This window comes from Herpailurus yagouaroundi, unplaced genomic scaffold (assembly GCF_014898765.1).
Source record: "Herpailurus yagouaroundi ecotype Mexico unplaced genomic scaffold, PumYag 222, whole genome shotgun sequence".
Taxonomy (NCBI): domain Eukaryota; kingdom Metazoa; phylum Chordata; class Mammalia; order Carnivora; family Felidae; genus Herpailurus; species Herpailurus yagouaroundi.
Window position 1 is genome coordinate 16874754 of NW_024412453.1, and position 27448 is coordinate 16902201.

The 27448-nt window shown below is 48.1% G+C and overlaps 2 protein-coding genes across 7 annotated transcripts in view; one reads left to right on the forward strand and one right to left on the reverse strand.

Moving 5' to 3' along the window:
- The window catches only part of CLUAP1 (clusterin associated protein 1), a 36731-nt gene extending 15866 nt beyond the window's left edge, over positions 1-20865 (reverse strand). Inside the window, exons 1-9 of the mRNA XM_040459632.1 lie at positions 20736-20865; positions 18006-18117; positions 16607-16691; positions 15583-15762; positions 12997-13092; positions 10001-10084; positions 5210-5343; positions 1064-1216; positions 56-63 (exon numbers count right to left, since the gene is read on the reverse strand). Coding sequence (XP_040315566.1) covers positions 56-63; positions 1064-1216; positions 5210-5343; positions 10001-10084; positions 12997-13092; positions 15583-15762; positions 16607-16691; positions 18006-18117; positions 20736-20757 — 874 coding nt within the window. The 5' untranslated portion in view covers positions 20758-20865. The remainder of the gene's footprint in view (positions 1-55; positions 64-1063; positions 1217-5209; positions 5344-10000; positions 10085-12996; positions 13093-15582; positions 15763-16606; positions 16692-18005; positions 18118-20735) is intronic.
- CUNH16orf90 (chromosome unknown C16orf90 homolog) lies at positions 12477-27099 on the forward strand. 6 transcript variants are annotated; one of them, XM_040459208.1, is made up of 3 exons: positions 12477-12601; positions 26054-26404; positions 26809-27099. In XM_040459208.1, the coding sequence occupies exons 2-3, from the start codon at positions 26221-26223 to the stop codon at positions 26964-26966; spliced, it is 342 nt and encodes a 113-aa protein (XP_040315142.1). In that variant the 5' UTR covers positions 12477-12601; positions 26054-26220; the 3' UTR covers positions 26967-27099. The 6 variants fall into 6 exon arrangements, with proteins under 6 accessions (XP_040315142.1, XP_040315141.1, XP_040315138.1 ...); XM_040459207.1 differs by lacking the exon at positions 12477-12601 and adding an exon at positions 22530-22858; XM_040459204.1 differs by lacking the exon at positions 12477-12601 and adding an exon at positions 25116-25524 and having other exon boundaries at positions 26668-26925.
- Positions 27100-27448: the final 349 nt, after the last annotated feature.

Consider the following 27448-nt stretch of genomic DNA (forward strand, 5'->3'; position numbering starts at 1 on the left):
GCCACCCAGGCGCCCCGCAAACACCCAGCTTTTAAGAAGGTGGCATAACCTTTACGCCGAAAGCTGCCAAGGACAGCATGAGAGAGGGAGGTTACAGACCAGTTTCAGCATGAACAAGGATTCCAAGGGACCATTCTTGGGTTAAGCAGAAATATCCCCAAGGGATAGTAGCAATTCAAAACACGAGAGTAACTTGGTCCATTTCTCCTTTGTTCTGAAATCCGTATTTACCAGCTCATGCTGGGACCTGAAACACTATTTCCTAAATGGCCTGGAACAATGGGATGAGAGGAACCCGGACGACCGCTTGCTTGGTCACACACACTTCCCACAATAATCAATAAACTGCGTTTCCTCTTTATAAAGCAGTATCTGATAAACTACTTTCAATTAAGCAGGGACTGAAAATCTTTCAGTGACCTGACTGAGCAAATTTTTAGGAATCTACCCAAGGCCAGTTACCTACTCCATGGAACTCAGTGCAAATTAAAATGTACTTAAGAATTATTAAGAATTCAGGGGTGCCTGGGTGGCTCAGTCAGTTGGGCGTCCGACTTCGGCTCAGGTCACGATCTCGCGGTTTGTGAGTCTGAGCCCCGCGTTGGGCTCTGTGCTGACAGCTCAGAGCCTGGAGCCTCATTTGAATTCTGTGTCTCCTCTCTCTGACCCTCCCATGCTCATGCTCTGTCTCTCTCAATAATAAATAAACATTAAAAATAAATAAATAAATAAATAAATAAATAAATAAATAAGAATTCCAAACCAGTGACGGCACAGCATTAAAGCAAGCACAGGCCCTCCTAAGCTAAGTCTTGTGCGATTGCGCACGTCACATGGCAACCCTGTCTGCCGCCCTAATGGACCAAACCCATCAGAGATCCGACCAGTCTGGAGTCCAGACCACACCACCAGCAAAAGAGAAGAGCTGCGTGAGCGATCCGCAGACTTGATCAGGCAGAAGGAACATCCAGGGAATGTTCCCCCACGACGACATTTACAAACTGACATGTCACCAAGTACAGAATCCCACGCCAGAAGGAACGGTCTGTAGAGAGGAGCGGGCTAAGCGCTCACCTCAAACCTCTCTTGCTCCATCCTATGATGGTCTTCAAGCTGCTGTTCCAGATAAGCCAGATTTCGAAATTTCTCCAGATAAATGTCATACTGCTTCTGCAACTCCTCCTCGATCTTCTCATATTCATCCATAAAGGCCGGCCTACAACAACCAAGTGAAATAAAAAGTGAAAGATTCATCAACATACAGTTGAGATTAGTATGCTGAGCCCCAGGCCCCACCATGGTCTGCTGTGGAAAGGCTTCATGGAGAAGTGTCTTCATCTGGAAGCTGCTTAAAGCTCACTTCCCTTTCCTCCTCCCTCCCCTCAAAAGCAACACGCTTAGTTTGTTTGTTGATCAAAAGCTCTTTGTAAAAACTTGAAAATAATCTTTAAAGTATGAAGAATAAGGTAAAGATTACTCATACTCCTATCACCAGGTACAAGCACGTAATATTTGATAAACATCCTTCCAGACTTTTCTGTGCATAGATATATATACAGAGAGAGAAATGTATTTTTTCTTTGTTTTGCGAGAGAAAAAGGTGGGAGAGGGGCAGCCAGCAGGCTCCATGCTCAGTGCAGAGCCTGAGACGGGGCTCAATCCCACAACCCTGGGATCATGACCTGAGCAGAAATCAAGAGTCGGACACTTAACGAACTAAGCCACTCAGGCGTCGCAGAAATGCATTTTTATTATTTATTTATATATAAAAATTTTTTTTAATGTTTATTTATTTTTGAGAGAGAGAGACAGAGACAGAGCATGAGCAGGGGAGGGGCAGAGAGAGAGGGAGACACAGAATCTGAAACGGGCTCCAGGCTCTGAGCTGTCAGCACAGAGCCTGACGCGGGGATCCAACTCACGGACCGTGAGATCATGACCTGAGCCGAAGTCGGACGCTTAACCGACTGAGCCACCCAGGCGCCCCTCTCTTGTTTTAAAAATATACAGATAGGGGTGCCTGGGTAGCTCAGTCAGTTAAGCTTTCGACTTCAGCTCAGGTCATGATCTCACGGCTCATGGGTTCAAGCCCCGCATCAGGATCCTTGCTGGCAGTGTGGAGCCTGCTTTGGATTCTGGTTCTCTCCTCTCTCTCTCTGCCCCTGACCTGCTCACACTGTCTCTCAAAAAACAAAACAAAACAAAACAGAAACATAAATTAAAAAGTAAGAGATTATCACTAGAGCAAAAACAAACTTTTCTATTAAAAGGATATGAGAAATCTAACCAAAGAGGTGAAAAATCTATACATTGAAAACTATCCAAAGCTTATGAAAGAAATTGAAGAAGGCACACACACAAAAAGGAAAAAGATTCCATGCTCCTGGATAGGAAGAACAAATATTGTTAAAATGTCAATAGGACCCAAAAGCAATCTACATATTCAAGGCAATCCCTATCAAAATACCACCAGCATTCTTCACAGAGCTACAACAAAAAATCCTAAAATATGTATGGAACCAGAAGAGACCCCAAATAGCCAAAGCTTTCTTGAAAAAGAAAACCAAAGCAGGACACAATCCCGGACTTCAAACTGTATAACAAAGCTGTCATCATCAAGACAGTATGGTACTGGCACAAGAACAAACACTCAGATCAATGGAACAGAACAGAGAACCCAGAAATGGGCTCACAAACATATGGCCAACTAATCTCTGACAAAGAAGGAAAGAATATCCAATGGAATAGACAGTCTCTTCAGCAAGTGGTGCTGGGAAAACTGGACAGTGACATACAGAAGAATGAACCTGGACCACTTTCTTACACCATACACAAAAATAACCTCAAAATGGATGAAAGACCTAAATGTAAGACAGGAAGCCACCAAAATCCTCAAGGAGAAAGCAGGTAAAAACCTCTTTGACCTTGGCTGTAGCAACTTCTCACTCAACATGTGTCCAGAGGCAAGGGAAACAGAAGCAAAAATAAACTACTGGGACCTCATCAAAATAAAAAGCTTCTGCATAGCGAAGGAAACAATCAGCAAAACTAAAAGGCAACCAACAGAATGGGAGAAGATATTTGCAAACGCTATATCAGATGAAGGGTTATATGCAAAATCTATAAAGAACTTATCAAACTCAACACCCAAAAAACAAATAATCCAGTGAAGAAATGGGCAAAAGACATGAACAGACACTTCTCCAAAGAAGACATCCAGATGGCCAACCGACACATGAAAAAATGCTCAACATCGCTCATCATCAGGGAAATACAAATCAAAACCACAGTGAGATACCACCTCACACCTGTCAGAATTAACATTAACAACTCAGGCAACAGCAGATGTTGGCGAGGATGCGGAGAAAGAGGATCTCTTTTGCATTGTTGGTGGGAATGCAAGCTGGTGTAGCCACTCGGGAAAGCAGTATGGAGGTTCCTCAAAAAATTAAAAATAGAACCATGCTATGACCCAGAAATTGCACTACTAGGTATTTATCCAAGGGATACAGGTGTGCTGTTTCGAAAGGGCACATGCACCCCAATGTTTATGGCAGCAATGTTGACAATAGCCAAGGTATGGAAAGAGCCCAAATGTCCATTGATGGATGAATGGATAAAGATGATGTGGTGTGTATGTATATATACACATACACACACACACACACACACACACACACACACACACACACTGGAGTATTACTCAGCAATCAAAAAGAATGAAATCTTGGGGTGCCTGGGTGGCTCAGTCAGCTGAGCGTCTGACTTTGGCTCAGGTCATGATCTTGTGGTCTGTGAATTCGAGTCCCACATTGGGCTCTGTGCTGACAGCTCACAGCCTGGAGGCTGCTTTGGATGCTGTGTCCCACTCTCTCTGCCCTTCCCCCACTTGTGCTCTGTCTTTCTCAAAAATATATAAATAAATGTAAAAAAAAAATTAAAAAAATAAAATCTTGCCATCTGCAACTACATGGATGGAACTAGAGGGTATTATGCTAAGTGAAATTAGTCAGAGAAAGAAAAATATCATACGACTTCACTCATATGAGGATATTAAGATACAAAACAGATGAACATAAGGGAAAGAAAGCAAAAATAATATAAAAACAGGGAGGGGGACAAAATATAAGAGACTTAAATATGGAGAACAAACACAGGGTTATTGGAGGGGGTGTGGGAGGGGGGATGGGCTAAGTGGGTAAGGGGCATTAAGGAATCTACTCCTGAAATCACTGTTGCACTATATGCTAAGTAATTTGGACGTAAATTAAACAAAATTAAGAAAATTAAAAATCTATGTGGGGAAAAAAAGGGTACGAGACTTAACAAAAATGAATTTATGCTTGAAAGGCAGAATTTTTTAACGAGACAAACATATCAGGTGGGCCACATTCCAAAGGTGGAAGGACGTGGTCTTGCCCAATGGCTGGGAGGAAGCCTGCGGTGCTCCCTGGGTTACCCCAGGCGCTGCCTTCGCTCAGGTCTCAGGACAGCAGCCAGACTGTGGCCCAGTCACCAGTATCTCAAAACGGCAAGACATTCAAACGGGTGCAGGAGCTACATGGAGGAAGAAGCAAAGAGAGAAAAATGAAGGGACGACGAAAAGGGAGAAAAAGTAGTGGCACGGGAGAGAAAATGACAAAGAGACACAGCAAGCAAAGGAGGGTACAAAACGAGAGAGAGAGAGAGAAAGAGAAAGAGTGCCCGCAGGCTCCAAGAAAACGTGAGAAACGCACTTGGAAGGCTCCAACGACCTAGAAGGCATTTGGCGCCCCCATTATCATACGTATTCCCTGGAAAAGAGGTTTTCGGTGATGGAAAGCCAAGAGAAAGACGAATTACCGGTGAAGAATGATAAAGGTCTAAAACCTACTCACACTGAGAAAGGGGAGTGTGCTTCTGTTACCCCTCATTTACGGCAAGGCCCAGATCTCAGGAGACGAGCCTCGCACAACATTCACCATGTGGACTCACTCACTCGGCCCTGCATTCCGAGAAGCTGTAGAAGCCTGAGGGGAGGCTCCGGGTGCAGTGAAAGCAGGGGGAGCACGAGCTGCACGGAGCGCTCGTTACCGTGAGCGTCGCCCGTACACCGGGAGGCCGAGACAGTCCCACAGGAGGCCGTCCCCGCTGCCCGTGTGCCGCTCGCTCACTCTGCTGGAACTTTCAAAGACGACAGTCTACTCATCCTTCAGGTGTTCGCATCTACCTGACACTCTGCAGAGTCTGGAGTCGCTTCCGATTTCTTTCCAGTTCTAATTTCCTCTTCTCAATTTTGGCTTCTAAATTAGCTTCGTCAGAGGCCACGTTATTGAGCAGGTCTTTAGTCTTCTGAACCTGTGCCTACGGTGAACAGGAAGTGAATGAGGCGGGTGCCAACAAGGAACACCAACCCGACTCTCGGCAGAGAGGGACTTCGCGACTCGGCAGGCACCGCGACACAGGAAAGCAGAGTCAGCGAACAGGGCAAACCCGCCCCTGGCCATCACTCAGTTAACCAACTCATTGCAGAGGGAACGTCACACAGGCCCAGAAAAAAATGACCGTCCTTCTTCCACGAGAAGAGGTGGTTTCTTGCCAGGGAAACAAATGAAGACGGAAAAAACCGCGTCCTGGGCAGAGGGGAGAGGCTCCCAAGGCCTCCTGCGCAGCTCACTTGTTTAGACTGGTCACCCAGCTACTGCTCTGAGTTGGTAGTCTGCCTCTGTTTACACCGGTCAGGTTACTCCCCTGCTTACAAACATCTGACTCACAAAATGTGTGCACACGCAAGCATGGCTTTATTTAGAAGGCGACAGAAAGAAACCTTAGGGGGTCCCAGCCCTAATCCTGCCTGCTGGGACCGAGACAGAAGGCACCTCTTCTCTCCCCGGCAAGTAAACCTCGACTACAGACTAAAACAGAGAAACTACCGCGTGAAGGCAGTGCGAAAGCGGCCCCCTCAGCGGACCTGGCCTTCGGGCCGGAGCGGGGGTAGCAGGGCCTGGGAAAGAAGGCGAAGGGAGAGACATCACGGACAAACCGCACGCCTCCCTATTGTCTCACGCCGGTCTGGGAAGCCGGCCGGGCCGGGCCTGGGCTCCGAGCTGCCATCGGCCGCAGCAGGAATGGTGTCCGGGAGCATGGGGCTGCCTCCCAAGTTCTGACGTCCCAACTCTGCCTCACGTCCCCGACGCCCAAGGCGGGCTTCTGCCCACCAGAACCCCACACACGTGTCCTCACCCACGAAGGCCTCGTGTCTGCTCACCTGCAAGTCTATGACACGCTGTGGGGTTCACAAAGAAGCCCTCTAAGGAGCGTGGACACTCCGTGACTGTCAAAGACTATATATCTTTGGAAGCAACCACCTCTATTGTTTATTTATGGTTTCATTTTTTTCTACTAAGTACACTCATTTCCAACGTGCTTTCATGAAAATAATCTTATCACTATCCGTTTGCTGCAAGTGCTTTAAAAATCCCAAAAGAGATCTAAACTCACTCACAAGAAGACAAGGGGAGTTTCTAAACAAAAAACTCAAGTTGATGGCAACTATTTCTCTGACTCAAAGTCAGATTAAGCCTAGTGCATTTATCTGACTTCAAGAATAAAAACAACTTGGGGCCCCTGGGTGGCTCAATGGTTGAGCATCCAACTTCAGCTGAGGTCATGATCTCGCAGTTCATGAGTTCCAGCCCCACATCGGGCTCTGTGCTGACAGCTCAGAGCCTGGAGCCTGCTTCGGAGTCTGTGTCTCCCTCTCTCTCTGCCCCTCCCCCACTTGCATTCTGTGTGAGTGTCTCTCAAAAATAAAAAAACTTAAAAAAAGAATAAAAACAATTTTTTAGGGGCGCCTGGGTGGCTCAGTCGGTTGCACGTCCGGCTTCGGCTCAGGTCATGATCTCACGGTTTGTGAGTTCGAGCCCCGCGTCAGGCTCCGTGCTGACAGCTCAGAGCCTGGAGCCTGCTTCCGATTCTGTGTCTCCCTCTCTCTCTGTTCCTCCCCCACTCGTGCTGTCTGTCTCTCTCAAAAATAAATAAACATTAAAAAAAAAATAAAACAATTTTTTAAAGGTATGCACTCCTCAAATAAGAAACACCAGGGTGATAAATACAATTTCCCCTTGCCTGAAATAAATGGCCTATAAATAAATAATAACCCCTTTTAAGTATCCACGCTGTTGTTTCGGTTTTGCTTTTAGAATTATCAAATATCATGGATACTTTGCAACACTTAACAGACACCTGAAAAGGTGTTCACCAACTGTGTCGCATACCCGAAGCTAATGTAGCACTGTGTGCCAACCACACTTCAATTAAAGAAAGGAAATAATAAAAAAAAAAAAAAAAAAAAAATAAAAAAAAAAAAAAAAGGGGGAGGCCTGGGTGGCTTGGTCGGTTAAGCGTCTGACTTCGGCTCAGGTCATGATCTCACGGTCTGTGGGTTCGAGCCCCGCGTCGGGCTCTGTGCTGACAGCTCAGAGCCTGGAGCCTGTTTCAGATTCTGTGTCTCCCTCTCTGTCTGCCCCTCCCCTGTTCATGCTCTGTCTCTCTCTGTCTCAAAAATAAATAAACGTTAAAAAAAAATTTAAAAAAAAAAAAAAAAAGAAAGGATATAATAAATAACACATACATGCATGCAAGCATGCATAGAGGGTTCTCCGGGAAACGAACCGGGCCCTCATTTGGCTACTGTACTCCTAATACATACTTAGTGCTAAAGGCACATTCATGCCATGTTAACTCCATCCAGCCAGAACACGGACAAGCAGTTAACTTTTCAACTGAGAAACCATCACAACTTACCAACAGCTGGGGTAGAACACGAAGCATTTTCTCCTGGCCTAGGTCAGACAGGGTTGCCGACTTGAGGCCCCATCACTGCTAAATACCTGACTCCGTATTTTGCATGAATGGGGTTCTCTCCTCCTCAATCACTGGCTCATGAAATGGACACGGATGCACTACCACCATCTAGTCCTCAGACCCTCTCAGGTTTCCCCACTTGTCCCCATGAAGTCCTTAACACCAGGCGGAAGTCACCCTTGGCATTCCGTCAGCACATCTCCTCGGGCTTTCCTGGACTTTCGCATACTTTCCGCTGGTGAAGAGTACGAGCCAGGTAACCTGCAGAATGCCCTTCAATGTGCCTTTGTCTGATTAGCTTCCGATCATGCAACTTCAGCAGGAAAGTACAGATATGACCGTATCCGGTGCATATTTCCGGGTGCAGAATTCTGATTTGTTCCATTACCCGTGATGTTCACTTTGACCACTGGATTAAGGGGGTGTCTGCCAGGATTCTCATGGGAAGTTACTCTTTTGTCCTCTGTAATTAGTAAATACTTTTGTGGGGAGCCTTTTTTTTTTTTTCTTTTTTAAGTAATCTCTACACCCAGTGTGGAGCTCGAACTCACAATCCCAAGATGAAGAATCACTCCCTCTTCTGACTGACCAGTCAGGAGCCCTGTGGGGAGCTACTTTGAAACTATGTCAGATACTTTCTCTTCATCAGCTTTCAATATTTTTTATATCAGTGAGAACTCATGGTCTCCCATTTCATTCAATGCTCTATAAGCCATTACTATAGTTTATTCTGAAGCTTAAACTGTCCCTAGTTTAACCAGGGGAAGCCCACTCAAGCTGCTCCCGTGTCCCCCCGACAGACCCCTTTCATTCTTTGGGCACTTCCTTCCTTGCTGGCCCAAAAGGATCTTGTACCTTCCTGTCCCAGCTCTGGACTCTGACATTTCTCCTCAAGAGCCTGGTTCCTTTTAGTGGAGAATGGTATTTAGAAGCCTAGATGTGGGTGCCAAGTGTGCTCAGAGGTAAGAAAGATAGGAATGTGGACGTGGGTGTGCATGTGTACGTATATAAATATGACATAAACTTACGTGCACAGACATACACGCAAGGAGCTGGCTACCTACCTAACTAGCCAGTGAAAACCATGCATTTAACCAATAGCTCCAACTTCAGGGTTCATTCTCATTTTCTTTTCTTTCTCCTCCACTAACTCTCTTTTCCAAGAGTGAGAACCTAGGCATTCATCACCTTTAATATAGTTACCTACTTATCCATCTGTCTATATGCACTCAACCTCCCATCTCGGCTGCTCTGCCCTTCTTACCTGCTGAGGCTGCACCCTGGTGCTGGGTTCAGGGAGTATTACTGTTTTAGGACAAGGATATTATAAAAACCTATCAATCTTAGAATTGACAGCTCTCAGCAAATTCTTGTTTTATGCTACTCCTGCTTTACATAAGCCTCCCTGCCTGTGTGTACTGAATAAAATGAATCACTGATAACACAGGAATACCTGCTATGGGCCAGACTGTGTCTGACACACTGTTACAACGAATACACAGAAGGACCCCATGTGGCCGACACTGCCTTTCTCCCTGTTTTACAGACGAGGAGAGTGAAACACAAGGAGGTTAAGCAACTTGCCTAAGATCACAAAGTGGGATTCAAACCCAAAGCCATCGGAGTCGAGAGTCTCCCTCACTACTACCCTCCAAATGAATGCCTGAGATGAGATGAGCACATAATTGACGGCGGGTGAGCAGTTAACGGTGGCGGCCATTCTATTCGTTACGGCGCCATTTAAAAATCTCCGTGCCTAGGTTTCCACACAATGGACAAAAAAAAAAATAAAAGGAAAATCTAAAAATCATTTAAATGCCCAACTGTGATGAATTAAATGATTAAATAAAGTGTGCAGAGTCCATAAAAGAGAGCATTACTTATGAAAAGTATTGAGGAATTTAAGTGAATTATGAAATTATTAAAAGTGACAAATTTTGAAGGAGAAATTTTTCATATTTATGACAAGGGGGAAAATAATAAAAGTAAGCAACCTACGTATCCTAGAATGTCCTCTGCATTTTTCACTTCCCCACTTTCATATCCCTTCTCTGTCAACAGGACTAGGGTTGCCCTGTCTTAAGAAGGCAGGGACTAAACCAATTATTTTCAAGTCCCAGGCACAAAAACTTTAAATAAAAGCAAACAAGCTTACCAGAATGTCTTTTATTGCAATTCTCATCACTTTTTCAGTCTCATTTATTTCTAGAGGTCTGGCAATTGCTTCTGTTCTCAGTTCCTGTGAGAAACAATGAAATGAAGTTCCTTTTCAGAAGAGGAATTCTCAAAACCAATTCCTAGATGTAGATACAGCTTATGGACTAGCGCTCTAAAGTCCCACTACATTGTGGACCTCTGATGCAAAACCCCTTCTTCTAGCAATTCCTCCAAACGTTCTTCTAACCCTAATGCCAACCTGGCCTCCCTCCAGCTCCCTGGGCCTTCCTCAGTTACAGGCCCCACGTCCCCACAACGCCACAGACAAAACTCAGCCCACCTCTATCATCTTTACTCCCAAGTTTGCTTCTTTACCTATATTCATTTGTGGGAACCCCAAATAAGTGCAGCTCAACCTGCCGTCTGAACTCCTGCCAGCCTCTAGGATCTTTCCTATGATTAATTCCCTCTAAGTTGCCTGTCACCGACATCTGCAGCCAACGAGAGGAGTCACCTTGGTCCTGCCCCCTAGCATTAACCACTAACCAATCACGGGAGGCATCTGTGCCTATCATACCAGTACCGGGAACTTCTCTGAGCCGTGGGATTTTAACGTGGATGCAGTTCTGAGGTTTCTGCAGCACGTTCCCAAACTGTCTTGGGCTTCCTTCATTCCACAGCGCCTCTCATCTCCCCCACTGTGGAAAACTACAGACGGCAGGGACCATGACCTATTCAAGGACACAGAGCATGGTGCCTTGCCCGTGACTGATACTAGTCCTCGGTGAGTACATGAAAAACAAATACTGGACAGGGGATCCTCCTCAGACCACGACTGTATACAGAATTTGAGAAGTTCCATATTCATGGCTCCCATGGCAACAGTCCGGCCACTGATTATTTCAATTCATTAGAGGATGGTGCTGAAAGAGTCCCCAGTGGAATCCCGGTTCAAGTCTCACAATGAAGCCACAGCTCTGTGGCAATTAGCAAGTGACCTCTAGGTCTCTTAGAATCATGTGTAGACACACGTACCCTCCTGCACTACAAAGAGAAAACACAGGCACCTGAGGGGCTCGGTCAGTTAAGCATCTATCTGACTTCGGCTCGGGTCATGATCTCACGGTCCGTGAGTTCGAGCCCCGCATCGGGCTCTGTGCCGATGGCTCGGAGCCTGGAGCCCGCTTCGGATCCTGTGTCTCCCGCTCGCACTGCCCCTCCCCCACTCACGCTGTCTCTGTCTCTCTCATTCTCTCAAGGGTAGATGTTAAAAATTAAAAAGTAAATAAATAAAATAAAATAAATAAAAAATAGAAAACAAAGAACCCAGAAAGCCTAGAGCTGCCTTGTTAACTGAATGAGCTATTAGACGGGAGCGGCCGTTGTGTTCTGCCAACTGCCCTTCACCGGGCGGCCACCACCAGGTTACCGTATCGAGAGCAGGGATGGTGAGCTGGTACCCAAGTACCCTGCTTCCAGACCACTCCTGGAGCAGAAATGAAAAGCAAGAGAAAAAACACTATCATACTTCATCAGTGATGCCAGAACATAGACCAGGAAGTGAGAGGCCACGGCTGACATACCAGACCAGAACGAGATGAATTAACCGCATTGAACTTAAAAACGTGAGATGTGAGCACGTGTGCTTCCAATGACATACGTCTTTACACGTAAGAGTTAGGGGCGCCTGGGTGGCGCAGTCGGTTAAGCGTCCAACTTCAGCCAGGTCACGATCTCGCGGTCCGTGAGTTCGAGCCCCGCGTCAGGCTCTGGGCTGATGGCTCGGAGCCTGGAGCCTGTTTCCGATTCTGTGTCTCCCTCTCTCTCTGCCCCTCCCCCGTTCATGCTCTGTCTCTCTCTGTCCCAAAAATAAATAAAAAACGTTGAAAAAAAAAAAGAGTTAAACAGCATCCATTTCTTCTTCAACCAGTGGCTCCCAAACTCTGCCGCACATTGGAATCACCCGGAGATCTTTAAAAGCTGGATGCCTGGCTCTTAGCCCCAGACATTCTGACTCACTGGTTTGGGGGACAACGTGGACATCAGGTGATTTAAAAGGACTATAGGAGCTCTGGAAGGGTTTTAGGAAGCACGCTCTTAAACAGCTCCTTACATGTAGTGGATGAAGCATTCTCCTTGATGGGCGCTGGCTGAAACAAGCATTGCAAATGAATTTTAACCATAACATCCACTTCAGCTGAATGGTTGGGACTGCCTAGGTCATGGGCTCCCCAAACCTGCTGCACGTCAGAATCATCCGGAGACTTCTAACTTCCAATGCCTACGTCATACTCCAAACCAATGACATCAGAACGGAAGCTGGTATCCACGCACACGTGATTCTACCAGGAAGCAAGGTTTGGGAACCATGGGCTCAGAAGAGCACTATGTAGACAAGAGTGCTGAGTTCCCCAGGATAAAGCACCATGATCAGCAAAGTCTGCTATGGGCACAAGGAGGAAAGTTCCGGCAACATCCTACATAACTGCTATTTGTGAACTAGAAGCCACAGCTATTAAAAACAGACCAGTGGCCCTAGAAGCAAGAATGGCAGCTAACGCTGTGTATTACTTCCCAGCACGGGATCTCATTTAAGCAGGTACATTTATATGTATGTATATGTGTGTGTGTGTGTGTGTGTGTGTGTATAGATATATATGTATATATACACACTTAACGTTTACCAATTTTTGAGAGACAGAGAGAGAGAGAGAGAGCGCAAGCAAGGGTGGGGCAGAGAGAGAGGGAGACACAGAATCCGAAGCAGGCTCCAGGCTCTGAGCTGTCAGCACACAGCCTGACGCGGGGCTCAAACTCATGAACTGCGAGATCATGACCCGAGCCAAAGTCGGACACTCAACCGACTGAGCCACCCAGGAGCCCCAGTCAGGTATGGTTTAATGAAATCAGAAGGACCGGGAAAAGCAGAACTGGAAAGGAAACGCTGAAAAATGCTTCGTTGAGGAAGTACTCAAGCATCCGAATACTGCTTACCCTCAGCTCCACCTCCTTGCCCAGCAGGTCATACAGAGAGGCCCCTCTGGATGTGATCTCAGAAGCAAGCTGCCTGGCTGCTTTCAAGTCTGCAATCTGGAAGGAAAAATATGAAAAACGGAAACCTCGGTGATACGTTAACAGACATTCAGAATAACCAGTTTGTTAACATCGATTCCTGTCTCCCGTCAGGATACCTGACTACTGAACATGTTTTGCACGGGACACATGTTACACCCTGCGGAGGCGCACTCCCAGGACACGTGGGGCTCTCCAAAAATCCAAATGCCAAGTCAAATGTATTCCTCAACCAGGAAGTGTAGGAGGGTGAAAGGGACATGCTTCCTATTCCGACTCGGTCCCAACAGGGGACCCCGAAGGTAGCAGGGTGACCACAGAAGGGACAACCGGAGAGGCACACGTCCTACCGCAGAACCCTGGTGTCCCGCGTTCATCGCTCCCACCCCCCGAGCTCCCGCCTCTGGACGGGCCGCACAGGGCCACTAAGGCCCACGTGACGTAACGCGCCCACAGCCCTACAGCAGCGCCCGGCTCCCTCAAGGGTGGCAGCTGCTGCCGTGAAGATGACGGCCCGTGGTCTGAGCACAAGCTTCTTTCTTAGGGTTCACAGGTCACCCCCTCTTCCTTGCATCTGCGACGTTTTCCAAAGAGCCCCAATGTTTCCTTGCTCTGCTCCCTCTTGCTCTCTTGCAATTACATGTCACCCCCTCTTATTCCCAGACCACCAGCAACAAGGCTCCCTCTTCATTCACAGCTGAGGACTCTCTTCCCGCTTCTGCTTCCTTCAGCCCCAGCTGCACCCGCCTCACGGCAGCAAAGATCTGGTTTTCTCCGCGGGAGTCTCACCTCCCCCGCTTCCGGGCCTGGAGTACATCAGAGACTGGTCCCCCGAAGTCTTTCTAGTCACACTCCCTCCTGAGTTCTAGCCCTAACGCCATCTATGACCTGAGGCCCGACACCTCACACTGAACGTGTTCCAGACCAAACGCCCCACCTGTCCCACCAAGCCCGCTCCTTCCATGCTCCCCTCCGTTTGGGAAACCGGCAACTTGGTCGGTTCCGGTGCTCAGACCAAAGACTTTAGAGCTAGGATGTCTGATACCGCACGGACTTGCCACATGTGGCCATTTTCAATGTTAAATTGTTTAAAATTAAATAAAATTTAGAAAAGAAAAAAATGAATAAAGAAGTAAATAAAAAAACTTAGAACCCACCCGGCTGTGCTAGCTACGCGTGGCTAGTGGCTGCCGTACCGTGCGGTGCGGATAAAGAACCCATCCATCATCACAGACAGTTCTACCGGACAGCGTGGCTGTAGGATCTTCCTTGCACTGTCTGTTTTCTCTCAACTCACATCCAAGCCCCCAAGATGTACGTTCAAAGAAGGTTCTAACTTCCGGTCACTTCTTTCCATGGAGGCGTCTCACTCCTGGCCTGATCACGGGCGACCACCAAGGTTTTCCCTGGCAGGCCCCACGGGGAGAGCTGCGCCCACCGCGCACCAGAAGAGACTCCTCGCTGCAGGCTCTGAAGGGAGTGGCAGTCAAGGACTCCGGCCCCCTGACCCACCGGTTCCTACAAAATATCCGCCTTCCTAGCCCCAGGGCCTCCCCTCCCAGGTCTCCCATCCGCGGCCTCGGGCTGAGGTCCTCTCTGGTGCCTCCCAGGCTTCCCTGTTAGGGAGCCGGGGAGAAAACCCGAGGACACTCTCCCCAAAGACCCAGCACCCACCACTCTGCCACTCCTGGTCCTCCCCCACCTCAGGGCGAAAACTGCTGGAGCCTTTTGTTCAGAGCTCCCTCAGGACACAACCCTGGACTGGTGCGCCCTCTCCTGGGAGAAAAAGGAATGGCGTCGGGGTGGGGGCCGAGGGGACACTTCCTCTGCTTTTAGCCCCTTGCCCAAACCATGACAGTAAGTGACTCAGGACTTAACTTCCACTTCTGACTTGCTGCTTGAACCAAGACTCCGGTGCCTGGCAACTCAGCTCCCTCCTACCTCACCCACTTGGTTCAAAGTCACTGTCATCTCTTGCTTTGTAACAGGTCCACCTCCACCCTCACCTCCCCCCTCAGTCTGATCTCACCCCAGCGGCCAGAGTGATGCTCTTAACACAGAATTTCAAATCCCTTCCCGTCCTCCTGCTGAAGATGGCACCTCTCCCATCTCCCTACTGAAGACACCTGCCCCGGCCCTCCCCGCCCCTGCCCTGCTTTACAGTTCCCCACACATCGGCCACCTGGGACCTGACATTCCTTCTGCTGTGTGGTTTAGTCTGACGCCCCTAACTGAGCCACAGGAAGAGCGGGCTTCCGTCCTCGATGTTCATGCCCGGATCCCCTGCGCCTGAACTGTGCCTGGCATAGAGCGGGCTTTCGATAAGGAGCTGGATTAATTTACCGCGGCTTCTGTTTGTATCCAAGTGCCGACGAGTGCAAAACTGAAAAACTGCTCTCAGTTAAGGCGTAAGGAAAGAAGTGGCGCCGGGAGTATCTGACAGGGTCCATTTCAGACTTTAAGAAATAAATATTCCGTCCCTCACCAGGAGCCTTTCATGGTCCTCACCTTTGAGCCGAGATCAAACTTGAATTTGCTGACGTCCTCTTCTCCTATCTTCGAGCCCTCCAGCCCTTTGGTCTTCATGGCGTTATAAAGGACAGAGGTGATCTTGAGAAGTTCTTTCACTGCATACCCATCTGCCTGATAAAGCTTCTTGGTATTGAGTTTTATATGTGCCTTGGTGGCCTATTTTCAGACAAAAGAAGGGTAACAGTTTAAGGCCCTTTCCACGAAAAATCTACATCAAATCCTATGTAGGTAATTTGAAAATCTCTCTTCAGTAACCTGACTGTGTTAAGGGTCAAACTTTCAAGCGGCTCAAGCACTGCAAGCGGGTGTGTAAACGGACGCCATCTGGATGGAGAGCAATTTGGTAAGGGACAAGAAAATTACAAATGCACATTATCTTCGCCCCAACAATTCCAATCCTAAGGACTCATGCTAGAGACGCAGTCATGAAGAAAATGGTATGTACAGGTTATTCACGACAGCGCTGTTTCAGAGAGCCAAAGTTACAAACGTCTGAATGCCTATCTGTATATAAACCACATAAATCATGGTATACCCAAAAAAGCACTACTACTCAGCTATAAGAAAGAATGAGGAAGCTGTATTTGTATTTGGAAAGTTCTCCAAAATGTACCATTAAGAAAGCAAGATCCCAAACACCATGTGTGTAAAGGAAGGGCAAAGAATGTATATTGTATTTGCTTACCTATGCATAAAGAAACTCTGGAAGATGCGACTGGGGATGGAACTGGGTCAACGGGCAGGCAGGATAAAAAGCCATTCTACTGTTTCACATTTTTAAAAAATGTTGAACCACGACATCTATTACCCATTCGAAACTAACGAAATAGAATTCTTAACAAACAATGAATTAAAAACAGAACCCCAAAACTCTGTGCTGGTGAAACGGCTACCGGAAACCTGCTAACGGGAGGCGGTCAGAAACCCGCAAGCGGCCCTAACGAGGACTCCTCTCCAGTGGGGTTAGTGTTATCACTCTGTCACAAAGCTGGGAACTAACCATGAACTGGGCAATTGCCTTAATGAAGAAAACTCGGTCTTGTTCAGTCTCCACATCTGAAGGGATGTCAGTGTGAGGTTCATACCTTTCACAGAAAGAAAAGACACAAGTTAATTAAGTGGAAAGTTAACACAAGAGAAAGCAGGAAGCTGAGGGGATCTGTGACAATTAGCTCTTGGAGTCCCCAGCTAAGGGGGCAAGGCTAAGAGAGACCTCAAAAGCAGCATAAAATGCTAAACACTCAAGGGAGTGAGTCCTCACCTAAGAACAGATTTATGGGATTCCAAAAATCAAGTCTGGGGCTCAGCATACAAACTTAAATCTGTCTCAGACCTGAAAGTGTAATTAACATAATCAGAACTATTACTCTAGCCGACAGTCCTTGACACAGGGCTAACGCGTGAGGTTGGGAAGCGCGGAGTTACAGGTGCCAATGACGACCCGCCAGGGGTCAGAAGTCAGCAGTCTCTTTCTAGGCAGCCTGCATGCTAAGAAGGGTTTTTACACTTTTCAAGGATTATCTATCACAAACAAAACACGTGTAAGAATTTGCAACAAAGATCTTATGTAGCCTGTGACAGCTAAAATAGTCACAATCCCCTTAGAAAAGTCTGCCAACCCTGAATCGTGGTAGATTTCTCACACAAAATGAAATTTAAATCTTGGTAATTTCTACTCCAGTACTCATCAAAGTGTGTGGAGAGACCATCACTCCCTGTGAAGTGAGAGCATGAAGATGCGCTTGGACCTGAGCACAGTGCATGCTTCCGACTAAGAAATCTCCTTTTACCACTGCCTGGTATATTCCCTTCTACCACAGTGTTCTTGGTACTCCACTGATTTTTTTTTTTTTTAACATTTATTTATTTTTGAGAGACAGACAACAAGCAGGGGAGGGGTAGAGAGAGGTAGACACAGAATTGGAAGCAGGTTCCAGGCTCTGAGGTCTCAGCACAGAGCCCTATGTGGGGCCTGAACCCACGAACCATGAGATCATGACGTGAGCTGAAGTCAGACACTTAAACGACTGAGCCACCCAGGTGCCGCTATACTCCCCTGATTTTTAACAGGTTACAAAGGAGTCTGTCAAACTCACAATTTATTGAATTCTTGGGGCGCCCGGGTGGCTCAGTTGGTTAAGTGTCCAACTTCGGCTCAGGTCATGATCTCACAGTTCGTGGGTTCGAGCCCCGCATTGGGCTCCACGCAGACAGCTAGCCTGGAGCCTGCTTTGTATTCTGTCTGTCTCTCTCCCTCTCTTTCTCTCTCAAAAATAAATAAACGTTAAAAACATTTTTTTTTAATTTACTGAATTCTTCCTTTTGCTTTACAATGGTATCCTATTCTTGGTAGCTATGGAATATGGTATTCATTCTTAGACCTCAATAAAAGTTCTAACCGTTTCACCAGCCAAAGAAGCACTTCAGACACAAGTCCAAAATTTGGCGTGCGGAAATTTTCCATAGAGATATGTCGAGGGTATCCCAAGGCTCTCATCATCTCTGTGAAATCTGTCCAAAGGTAAAACAATTCAGTCAGTTCCCCATCAAAGACCAACCACTTATTAACTTCGACATTTCCCTTGCTTCCCCTGGTTATTCCCAACATAGTGACAGTTTGGGGGACTATTTATCAACTCTCTAAGAGGGAAAGTAAAAAGGAGATGAAAGTTGAAATACCTCCTCTGCTTCCTGAAACACATTTAAGTTCAACGGGAGGGCAAAGTAAAAGCTTTACATTATAACAGAGTTTAGGGACCGGCTGTGAATCTGTCTTTGATAGGTCATTTCTCGTGGATATCGTTCTCTGTACTATTCAAAATGAGAATTACTTGTGGGGCAGGGTTCCCTCCCTAAGGAGAGAAAAAAAAAAACCAAAACCTCAAGGCAACCTGGCTATACACGTACCACACGTACGTGACAACATCCGTCACGACCTTGTAACAGGAGACCCCTAGTTCAGACTACGTGTTTGTGTCTTACCATATATGGGAGACAAAGAAGTAAAAAATAGATTTAAAAAACTACACCACGAGGCACTGGGGGCTCAGTTCTTCGGGTACAAACCCAACTGAGCAGTGCCGGCAAGAATAAAGTTGCTCCCGGAAAGAAAAGCCTCAGTGTCACGACTCTGCCCGAGGATCCCACTACACCTGGCTTTATACAAGGTCATAAGGAAAAAATACATTACATGTGAACAGTGGTTATGTTTAGAGGTGATGGTGGTCAGGGAGAAGTTCACCTGAGTTATTGTGGAGTTGTCTTTTTTATCTTTGTTTAGTGAGCATATAGGGCTAAGGTCCTATATAACCCAAATTTTAAAGGTTAATTGCATATTTAAAGAAATCTTAAAGAGACTGGTGGAACTATACAGCAATACTTAGATTTTTTTTTTTATACACCAGAACAAGAAACAACACTACTAATACTTTTCGAAACCGGAGGTGGTGGTCACTAAGCTTTGAGCAGAATGAGCAAATGAACACAACAAACGTTTTTTTGCGTTTCCACAACGTGCCAAGGTCTATATTCGGTGCGCTTCTGGCTACAGAATGCCTGTCCTCGCCCTTCCTGAAGGTTCAAAATATCTCAGCGACATTCACAAATAAACTTCCTGGGCACCGGAGGTTAGGTTGGTTGTCAGCAGGCAACAGAAGAGAAGGTACGAGCAAAGGAAAGAGCAAAGGCACAGAGGGCCTCTGTCACTGTTTTCTGGGAAATGTGAACAGAGTGGGGGTAAATCATGTGGCAATCTTCCCACCACACAGCCAGGAACTGCCTAAATCCGTCCTCCTATTGAGTTGTCAGGTTCGGTTAATTCCGCAAAATGGGGACAATTTGAGACTCTTACCATAAATTGCACACAGTTTGCCATTCATTAAGGGCAAAATGTTCAGAAATTCCCTTCTTATACCTTCCCCCGCAACACAACTCCATTGAGCGTCCCCTAGCAGAACGCTGGCCTCGGCCTCTAACTGTGGGGGGCAGAAACCGGTCTCTACAACGCACAGTCCCCCCAGACCCCGCAAATCCCAGAGGTCGTAATTCACACCATGGTACTACCAGGGGTGTCAATAAAACGCGATGCCTCCAGTCACAACTGAAAGGAGTAATCGTTAATGGTGACATTTCCAGCAATTCGGTTGGAAAACTGGCAGTAAAGACTCACCCCAGACCACACCACATTGGCAATCACCGGCTCCACCCACGCAGGTGGAGCCAGTCTGCTCAACCGCTTCAGATTCAGAAAATGGTGCATAAAAGGCAAGAGAATTCGATTCACACAGTGCCAAGTCCGGATCGTTGGTTCCTCCACCCAGTTCTAGCTGCGTGACCTAAAGCAAGCAACTTTACCTCTCTGTGGCTCAAAGTATTTCATCCCGATTACACTACCTACCTCACTGCCAAACCGAGGACTAAAATACCGTATTGAATGTAAAACGCCTGGTGTGTAACAGGTGCTCCAAAGAATGAGTAACGAATTCTCTTATCCGGATTCCACTTCCCCACCCTTCCAGCAAAGGCGTCTGGGCTCCCTTCTCCTCACCAGCTCTGTTCGGAAGCACGCAGGCTTTGGAAGTTAGACAACCTGAATTCAAACTCCAGCGCCAGCTCTCACCGCCTGTGTCCTCTGACCGAGTTGACTGACCTGGCTGCCCGTTTCCTCCTCTCTAAATACAGGAGCACGGAGTAGCTCCGAGGAGTAAATGAAACGATGCACACGCACAACAGGAACTACCTGGCAGATCGTAAAAATTCGATATCAGCCGCAACTATTATCAATCACCAGTCCCCTCCTCGGTTTTCTGAGCTCTTAAGCTAACCCCACTCAAAAACGTCTCATCGTCTTCCAATACGGCAGCGAGCAGCCCCGTGTGGCAATACAAGTCCTATGAAATTAGATACAATTAACCCCGGCTCCTCAGCCGCACTAGCCACACGCGGCCGCGGGCACACACACAACCCCCCGCCAGCGCAGAGACAAGGCTGGGGCGCCCAGCCTGGAAGTGGGGGCTGGGGGGCGGCAGCGGGCAGGGACACCCCTGAGCCGCACAGGCTCGAGAGGGGGTTCTGGCCGTGCAAGCCTCGGACCGAGGACACGCAGGTGACAGCGGGCAGGTATGCCTTACTGCGGAGGTCGCGGAAAGACATGGCGCTCTGATCCCCAGCAGCCTGGAGTCTGGGTCGCTCGCCCTCAGCGCTCACGGGTTTCTATGGCAACACACCCAGCCCTCAACGGCGCGCGGCCGGGGCCAAACAAGACTGGGCCGGAAGGGGCCCGGTCGCGCGCGTGCGCATGCGCAAGCGAGAGGGCGCTGGGCCGGGTGCGTCTGGCGACGCTGAGGGATTCCGGTCGCGGCTAGGGGCTGCGAGTGTGCAGCATTTGCGTACCCTTCACACACGTTGCAAACAAACATGTTGCCCTGGCGGACACATTCTGATCACCTACTACGTGCCTGACACTGTGCTAGGCGCTCTACGTACTGGTTCACATTTCTTCCTCAACTCCCCTAGACAGAATGTACGGTAGTGTTACGAAGCCGGGTCTCCCTCCTGGGTCACGTGCCCAGCACATTTCTCTCTGCCATGGGTAAACTTGCTGGCTTCACCGGCGACCGAAGGCCCAGAGAAGCGGCAACAGCATAAAGGGGCGAGGCCCGGGATGTAGCTGAGCGAAAACCCAGGCTGACCACCAGGCGGCGACAGGCGGCTCTGGCGCGACCGCGCCTGCGCAGCTGGCTCGGGCTTCACAACAGGCCGGAAATCGGTCCCGGTCCTTGCAGGCCGGGGATTGTCCTGGCAACCGTGGCTTTTGGGGCGTGGGTGTGGGCGTGAGCCCGTGGAGGGAGTGTGGGGCTGCTAGGTGAGGGATGCGCGTGACACGTGGCCTGGCCGCTGGGAGATCCCGTGGGAGTCCTCCCTGCCTGGCTGCCAAGGTGGGAGGCAGGCGACCGAGAGGGGCTGGGGGCGTGAATGAAGTGTGCCGAGTCCGGAAGGGCGGGCCAAGAGGAGGTAGTGCCACCCTCTGGCCACCCTCCTCCCTGTTGGTGTGGGCGAAGGAACCGACGCACAAAGGCTTGACCTGAAAGAGAGTCCCGAAATAGAGCCCACACACCTGGTCGCGCTTCCGTGGAGAGTTTTGTTTTTCCCTAAACGTAAAGCTTAAAATCTATAGTTTTCTAGAAGAAAACTTAGGGGAAACGTGTTGTGACTGTGTTGAGCAAGATCTCTTAGATACACCAGAAGTATGAGCCCTTTAAAAAAAAAAAAAGTTTAGAAAAAATACATTGGACTGCAGCAAAATTTAAAACTGCTCTTCAAGACACTTTTAAGAAAATGAAAAGATCGCCCACAGTCTAGAAAAAAATATCCACGAAACACACGCGATAGGAAGATTTGTATCCAGAATACATAATGAACTCTCAAAATCAGTAAGGAAGCACATCAGTTAGAAAGCAGACAAAAAGGGGGCGCCTGGGTGGCTCGGTCTGTTGAGCCTCCGATTTAGGCTCAGGTCATGACACGTGGTTGAGGAGTTCAAAAACCCTGACAGTGCGACGCTTTCAAAGAATGTGGAGCAACTTGAACTTTTGTATATTATTGGTGAGAATCTAAAACAGTGCAGCCACTTTACAAAACCGGTAATTTTTTTATAAAATTAAATATATATTTAACATATGGCTGGGGCGCCTGGGTGGTTCAGTCGGTTAGGCCGCCAACTTTGGCTCAGGTCATGATCTCACGGTCTGTGAGTTTGAGCCCCGCGATGGACTCTATGCTGACAGCGCAGAGCCTGGAGCCGGCTTCCAGTTGTGTCTCCCTCTCTCTGCCCCTCCCCTGCTCATGCTCTGTCTCTGTCTCAAAGATAAATATATATATATATATATATATATATATATATATATATATATATATATATATGGCTGAGCAATCCTACTCCTATGTATTTGCCCAAGAGAAACAAAAACTTAGGTTCACACAAAAACCTGTACACAAACATTGATCCCAAAACTTGAAAGCATTCAAACGACATCCCTCAATTTATGAATGGATAAACTGTGATACATCCGTATAATGGATTACCACTCAGCTGTAAAAAAAGAAACGAACTGCTGATATATATAGGAGGACAATGCTGAAACTCCAATGCCTTATGCTAACTGGAAGAAACCGGACTCAAAAGGCTACATAGTGTATGATTCCATTTACATGAGTCTGGATAAGAAGACAAATGAATAGTTGCCAGGAGAAGGTAGGTGCAAAAGAATATTTGGAGGGTGATGGAACTGTTCTATATCTTTTTTTTTTTAACGTTTATTTGTTTTTGAGACAGAGCATGAATGGGGGAGGGTCAGAGAGAGGGAGACACAGAATCTGAAACAGGCTCCAGGCTCTGAGCTGTCAGCACAGAGCCTGACGCGGGACTCGAACTCATGGACCACGACATCATGACCTGAGCCAAAGTCAGCCGCTTAACCGACTGAGCCACCCAGGCGCCCCATGAACTGTTCTATATCTTGATCGTGGTGCTAACTATACGACAGTGGGTGTTTATAAAAACTTACAGAACTATGCACAAAAAAAAAGGTCAGTTTTACCATATCTAAAATTGTATCTCAGTAAGCATGACTAAAATAAAAAAAGCTTTAAAGAAGCAAAACTAGAGTGCCTGAGTGGCCCACTTAGTTAAGTGTCCGACTCAATTTCAGCTCAGGTCATGATCTCACGATTTGTAAGAACCTGCTTGGGATTCTCTCTCTCCTTCTCTCTCTGCCCCTCCCCCACTCTCGAAATAAAGAAATAACCTATTGTCAATTCTTTGGGGTATATAGCTAGGAGCGGAATTACTGGGTTGTATGGCCATTCTATGTTTAACTTGTAGAGGAACTGCTAAACTGTTTTCCCACAGTGGTTGCACCATTTTACATCCCCACCAGCAGTGTAAGAAGGTTCTAACTTCTCCAACATTTTCATTAATATTGTCATTTTTTTTTCTTATAGCCACCCTCATGGGTATAAAGTAGTATCTCACGATCATTTAAATTTGTAATTCCCTAATGACTAATGATGTTCAACATCTTTTCATGTGCTTACTAACCATTTGTGTATCTTCTTCGGGAAAAATGTCTATTCAAATTCTTCATCCTTTTTCAGATAAGGTTTTTGTTGAGTTTTTAAGAGTTCTTTTTTTTTTTAATTTTTTTTTCAACGTTTATTTATTTTTGGGGACAGAGACAGAGCATGAACGGGCGAGGGGCAGAGAGAGAGGGAGACACAGAATCGGAAACAGGCTCCAGGCTCTGAGCCATCAGCCCAGAGCCCGACGCGGGGCTCGAACTCACGGACCGCGAGATCGTGACCTGACTGAAGTCGGACGCTTAACCGACTGCGCCACCCAGGCGCCCCCAGATATATAATTTATAAGGTTATCCCATTCTGTAGTCTTTTCACTTGATAGTGTCTTTTGTAGCACACAAATTTTCAATTTTGACGAGGTCCAATTTATCTATTTTTTCTTTTGTTGCTTGTGCTTTTGTTATTATATCTAAGAAACCACTGCCAAATCCAGGGTCTTGAAGTTTACCCCTGTGTTTTCTTTAAATAGTTTTACAGTTTTAGCTCCTACAGGTAGGTCTTCATTGTATTTTGAGGTAATGTTTGTAAATGATGTGAGGTAGGGGTCCAACTCCATTCTTTGCCATCTGGCCGTCCAGTTGTCCCAGCACCATTGTTGAAGAGACTATTTTTCTCCTATTGAATAATCTTGGCACCCTTGTTGAAAATCAATTGACCAGAGATGCATAGGTTTATTTCTGGACTCTCTTTTCTATTCTATTGGTTAGGACGTGTATCCTTATGCCAGTTCCACACTCTGGGTTACTGTAGGATTATAGTAAGTGTTGCAAACAGCGGTAAGGAATCTTCAAACTTTTTCTTTTTTGGAGAGTGTTGCTGTCTCAACCAGGTTAAACCTTCAGTCCATGAACAAGGAGATATATATATAGATATATATATATATACACACACACACACACACACACACACACACACACACACACGTGTGTGTTTATGTTTCCCTTTTTTTCTAGCACTTTTGTAGTTTTCAGTATGTCTTCCACCTCCTTGGTTAAATTTATTCCTGTTTTATTATTTTTCTTTGCTACTATGTAAAAATACAATTAATTTTTGTGTGTTGATCTTGTGTCCTGCAACTAATGAGCTGAACTTTTTATCTCTAATGGTTTTATCCAAATAGGTTTTGTTTTTACATGTGACTTCATGTTTTCCCTATATGAGAACAGGTATCTGTGTATGAGAAGTTTAACTTTTGAAGAAACTGTCTCCCAAAGCAGTCATATCACTTTACATGCCCCCCAGCAGTGCACAGAGCCCCAGTTCCTCCACATCCGTCCTTACACTTGGTACGACCCACATGATACCCCATCACCAACTTACAGGGCAATGGACGGTTAGAAAAATTAAGTGACTTGCGCAGCCACCCCAAACCACCTTCTCAGCAGGCTCAAAGCACTGGCTCAGATCTCACCAAGTCTGTGCCCTTAGAGTCTCATTTCCCACCCACGGATGAGCAAACTGACACCCCAAGAGGTCACTGAGGGAGTGACTCTCCGGCCTTCAAGACCTGAGTCTGTTTTGTGTGGCCTGTCCCAAACCAGATCAGGGACCTCCTCTAGGATTCCACCCCCTTCCCTTGCCCTCCACCCACCCTTGCCCTACCCCAGAGCATCATGCTCTCCCAAACTTGGGGGTCCAGGAAGGCTGGGAGTGTTCCGTTTGACATCACAGAGCCGGTTGCCACGGGAGACGTGCAGACCCAGGCAGGGGAGAGCCGAGCCCTGCTGCACAGGAGGCCCAGCAGCTCCTCCCCCACCACGCTGGCCCTCCATGGAAGCCTTGGTCTGTGCGTTCTCTGAGCTGCGCATAAGAGAAGGTGCCGGGCTGCAGGGAGGAGTGGCAGGAGGAGAGATGCCCTCCTTTCCCAACCTGGGCCCAAAGCCACCGGAGTGGCCTCAGGGACATGCATGCTTGGGAGGGGGGAATGGCCAATGGTCTAGGCTGTGTGATCCCACAGTGGGCCTGGACCCACTGTGCAATTTCTATACTGACACTAGAATGCTCTTTCTAGGGCTAGGGGGGCAAAAATGGGTGGTAGAAAGGGCTTGAAAATCCTGAAAAAAATCTTTGTGCCACGGTCTCGGGCTTCTCAGACCTCCCTGTCGGATGGGAAAGGGAAGAGGAGTAACATGTTGGGTGAAGGTTGGCGGGAGGCAGAGGACTGAGCCTGTTTGGCAGACAGGCAGGCCGAGGCTCGGCAAGCCGCGGGTAGTGCCCATTACGCGAGCTGGCCTTAAAGCACGTGACTGTGTTCTCCCCTCGTGGCTGCCGCGGCCTGCGAGCCACCACCCTCCTGCTCTTCCCTCTGCAGATGCAGTGAGCTGGGCCCGAGGACATCCCAGCCACCCCGACACGCCACCCAACATCTGCGAGGGGGGCCTGGGGGCCCAGCAGCAGTGCCCCGGTGCCCAGGGAAGCAAGCCCAAGAACTTCCGGCTGCGTCACCTCCGGGGCCTGGGTCTCTACCTGCCGAGCCACATGCAGCCCGCCGGCCAGGGTGAGAGCCACTGGCTGGGCCAGCTCATGGCCAGGGGCTGCCTCCCACCACCCGAGGGTATGGCCTGGCCCCTAGACCTGCCACACGGGACTTTGGGCCCAGGGGACAGCCACCGCTCAGTTCTTCTGGAAACTCAAGTGCCTGGGGACAGCCTGGAAAATCCAGGTGAGGCAGGGTGGGGACAGGAGGATAAGACCCAGAGAAGGGTTTGTTGGGGACTCAGATGGACCCAGATGGGCCCTTCTTCACTCCCGAGGTTCCTGGGTTCCTATCCCAGCTTTGCCTTCAATGAGGGACCTTGGACAACTTCATCCCCACCACCCCACCCCCAGCTTCAGTTTGCCCATTTGTAAAATGAGGGGGCTCAGTTAGACAAGGATCCTTCTGGCTTGAACCATCCATTTCCTTCTTTCTCCTCCCTTCCTTAGGGCTCTCTTTATGGAGGACTGCTCCTCCTTTCCTATTCTGAAGAATGCCAGGTTCGGGGTGGGGGGTGCGGTGGTCATAGGATGGGCTAACAACCTCCCTTCAGTCCCTCTGAGTGATTCCTCTCCGTCCACTTTCTTCAGCTTCCAGTTCCAGCGTGGACCCGGCCAAGGGTGCCGCCTCCCAGCCTGGTCCGCCAGAAGGCTTGGGGCTCAGGCCGAAGAGGTCCTGGGGGACCTCAGAGGAGTCCACATGTCCGGTGTGCAAGAGAACCCGCTCTGGGGCTCTGGAGAGACCATAGGGATCTGATGGCAGGACTGGCTGTCCCAGCTCGGGACGGGAGAGGAAAGGATGGCTCAGGAGAGGGAGGCAGGTCCAGAGAGGAAGGGCTCAGCCCTCACCAGGAGTCACCCCACAGAGACACCCCAGCAGCTGCCCAGCACCAGAGCCTGGGTCTCAGGAAAACTCAAGGGGGGGGGGGTGGGGAGGAGGGAGGAGGAGGTCCCGTGGGAGGAACAGAAAAAAAATAGAAGCCCTTGCAGCCTGCTCCAACTCAGGTCAGCCACCTGTACGTGGGAGGCCAGGCTGATCGGAGACTTGGGCTCCCAAGAGGCTGGGAAGCCCACAGGTCTAATTTTAATAAACGCCAAGGCCTGCACCTTCTTGTCCCTGGGTCGGTCTGTGGGGAGGTCAACGCACAGTCTCTCAGAGAAGCTGCCAGCTGCACTGACAGCAAAGTTCTGGGTTGATGCCAGGGAGGATCCAAGGTACTCCCACCCTTGG

Bases quoted from the DNA above. Each gene is read 5' to 3' on its own strand.
- CUNH16orf90 (XM_040459203.1), top strand. From the start codon at position 25,356: ATGCTCTCCCAAACTTGGGGGTCCAGGAAGGCTGGGAGTGTTCCGTTT. The intron at 25,525-26,053 runs GTCTGTGCGTTC...TTCCCTCTGCAG, and splicing joins GGCCCTCCATGGAAGCCTTG to ATGCAGTGAGCTGGGCCCGA. The intron at 26,405-26,808 runs GTGAGGCAGGGT...CACTTTCTTCAG, and splicing joins GGACAGCCTGGAAAATCCAG to CTTCCAGTTCCAGCGTGGAC.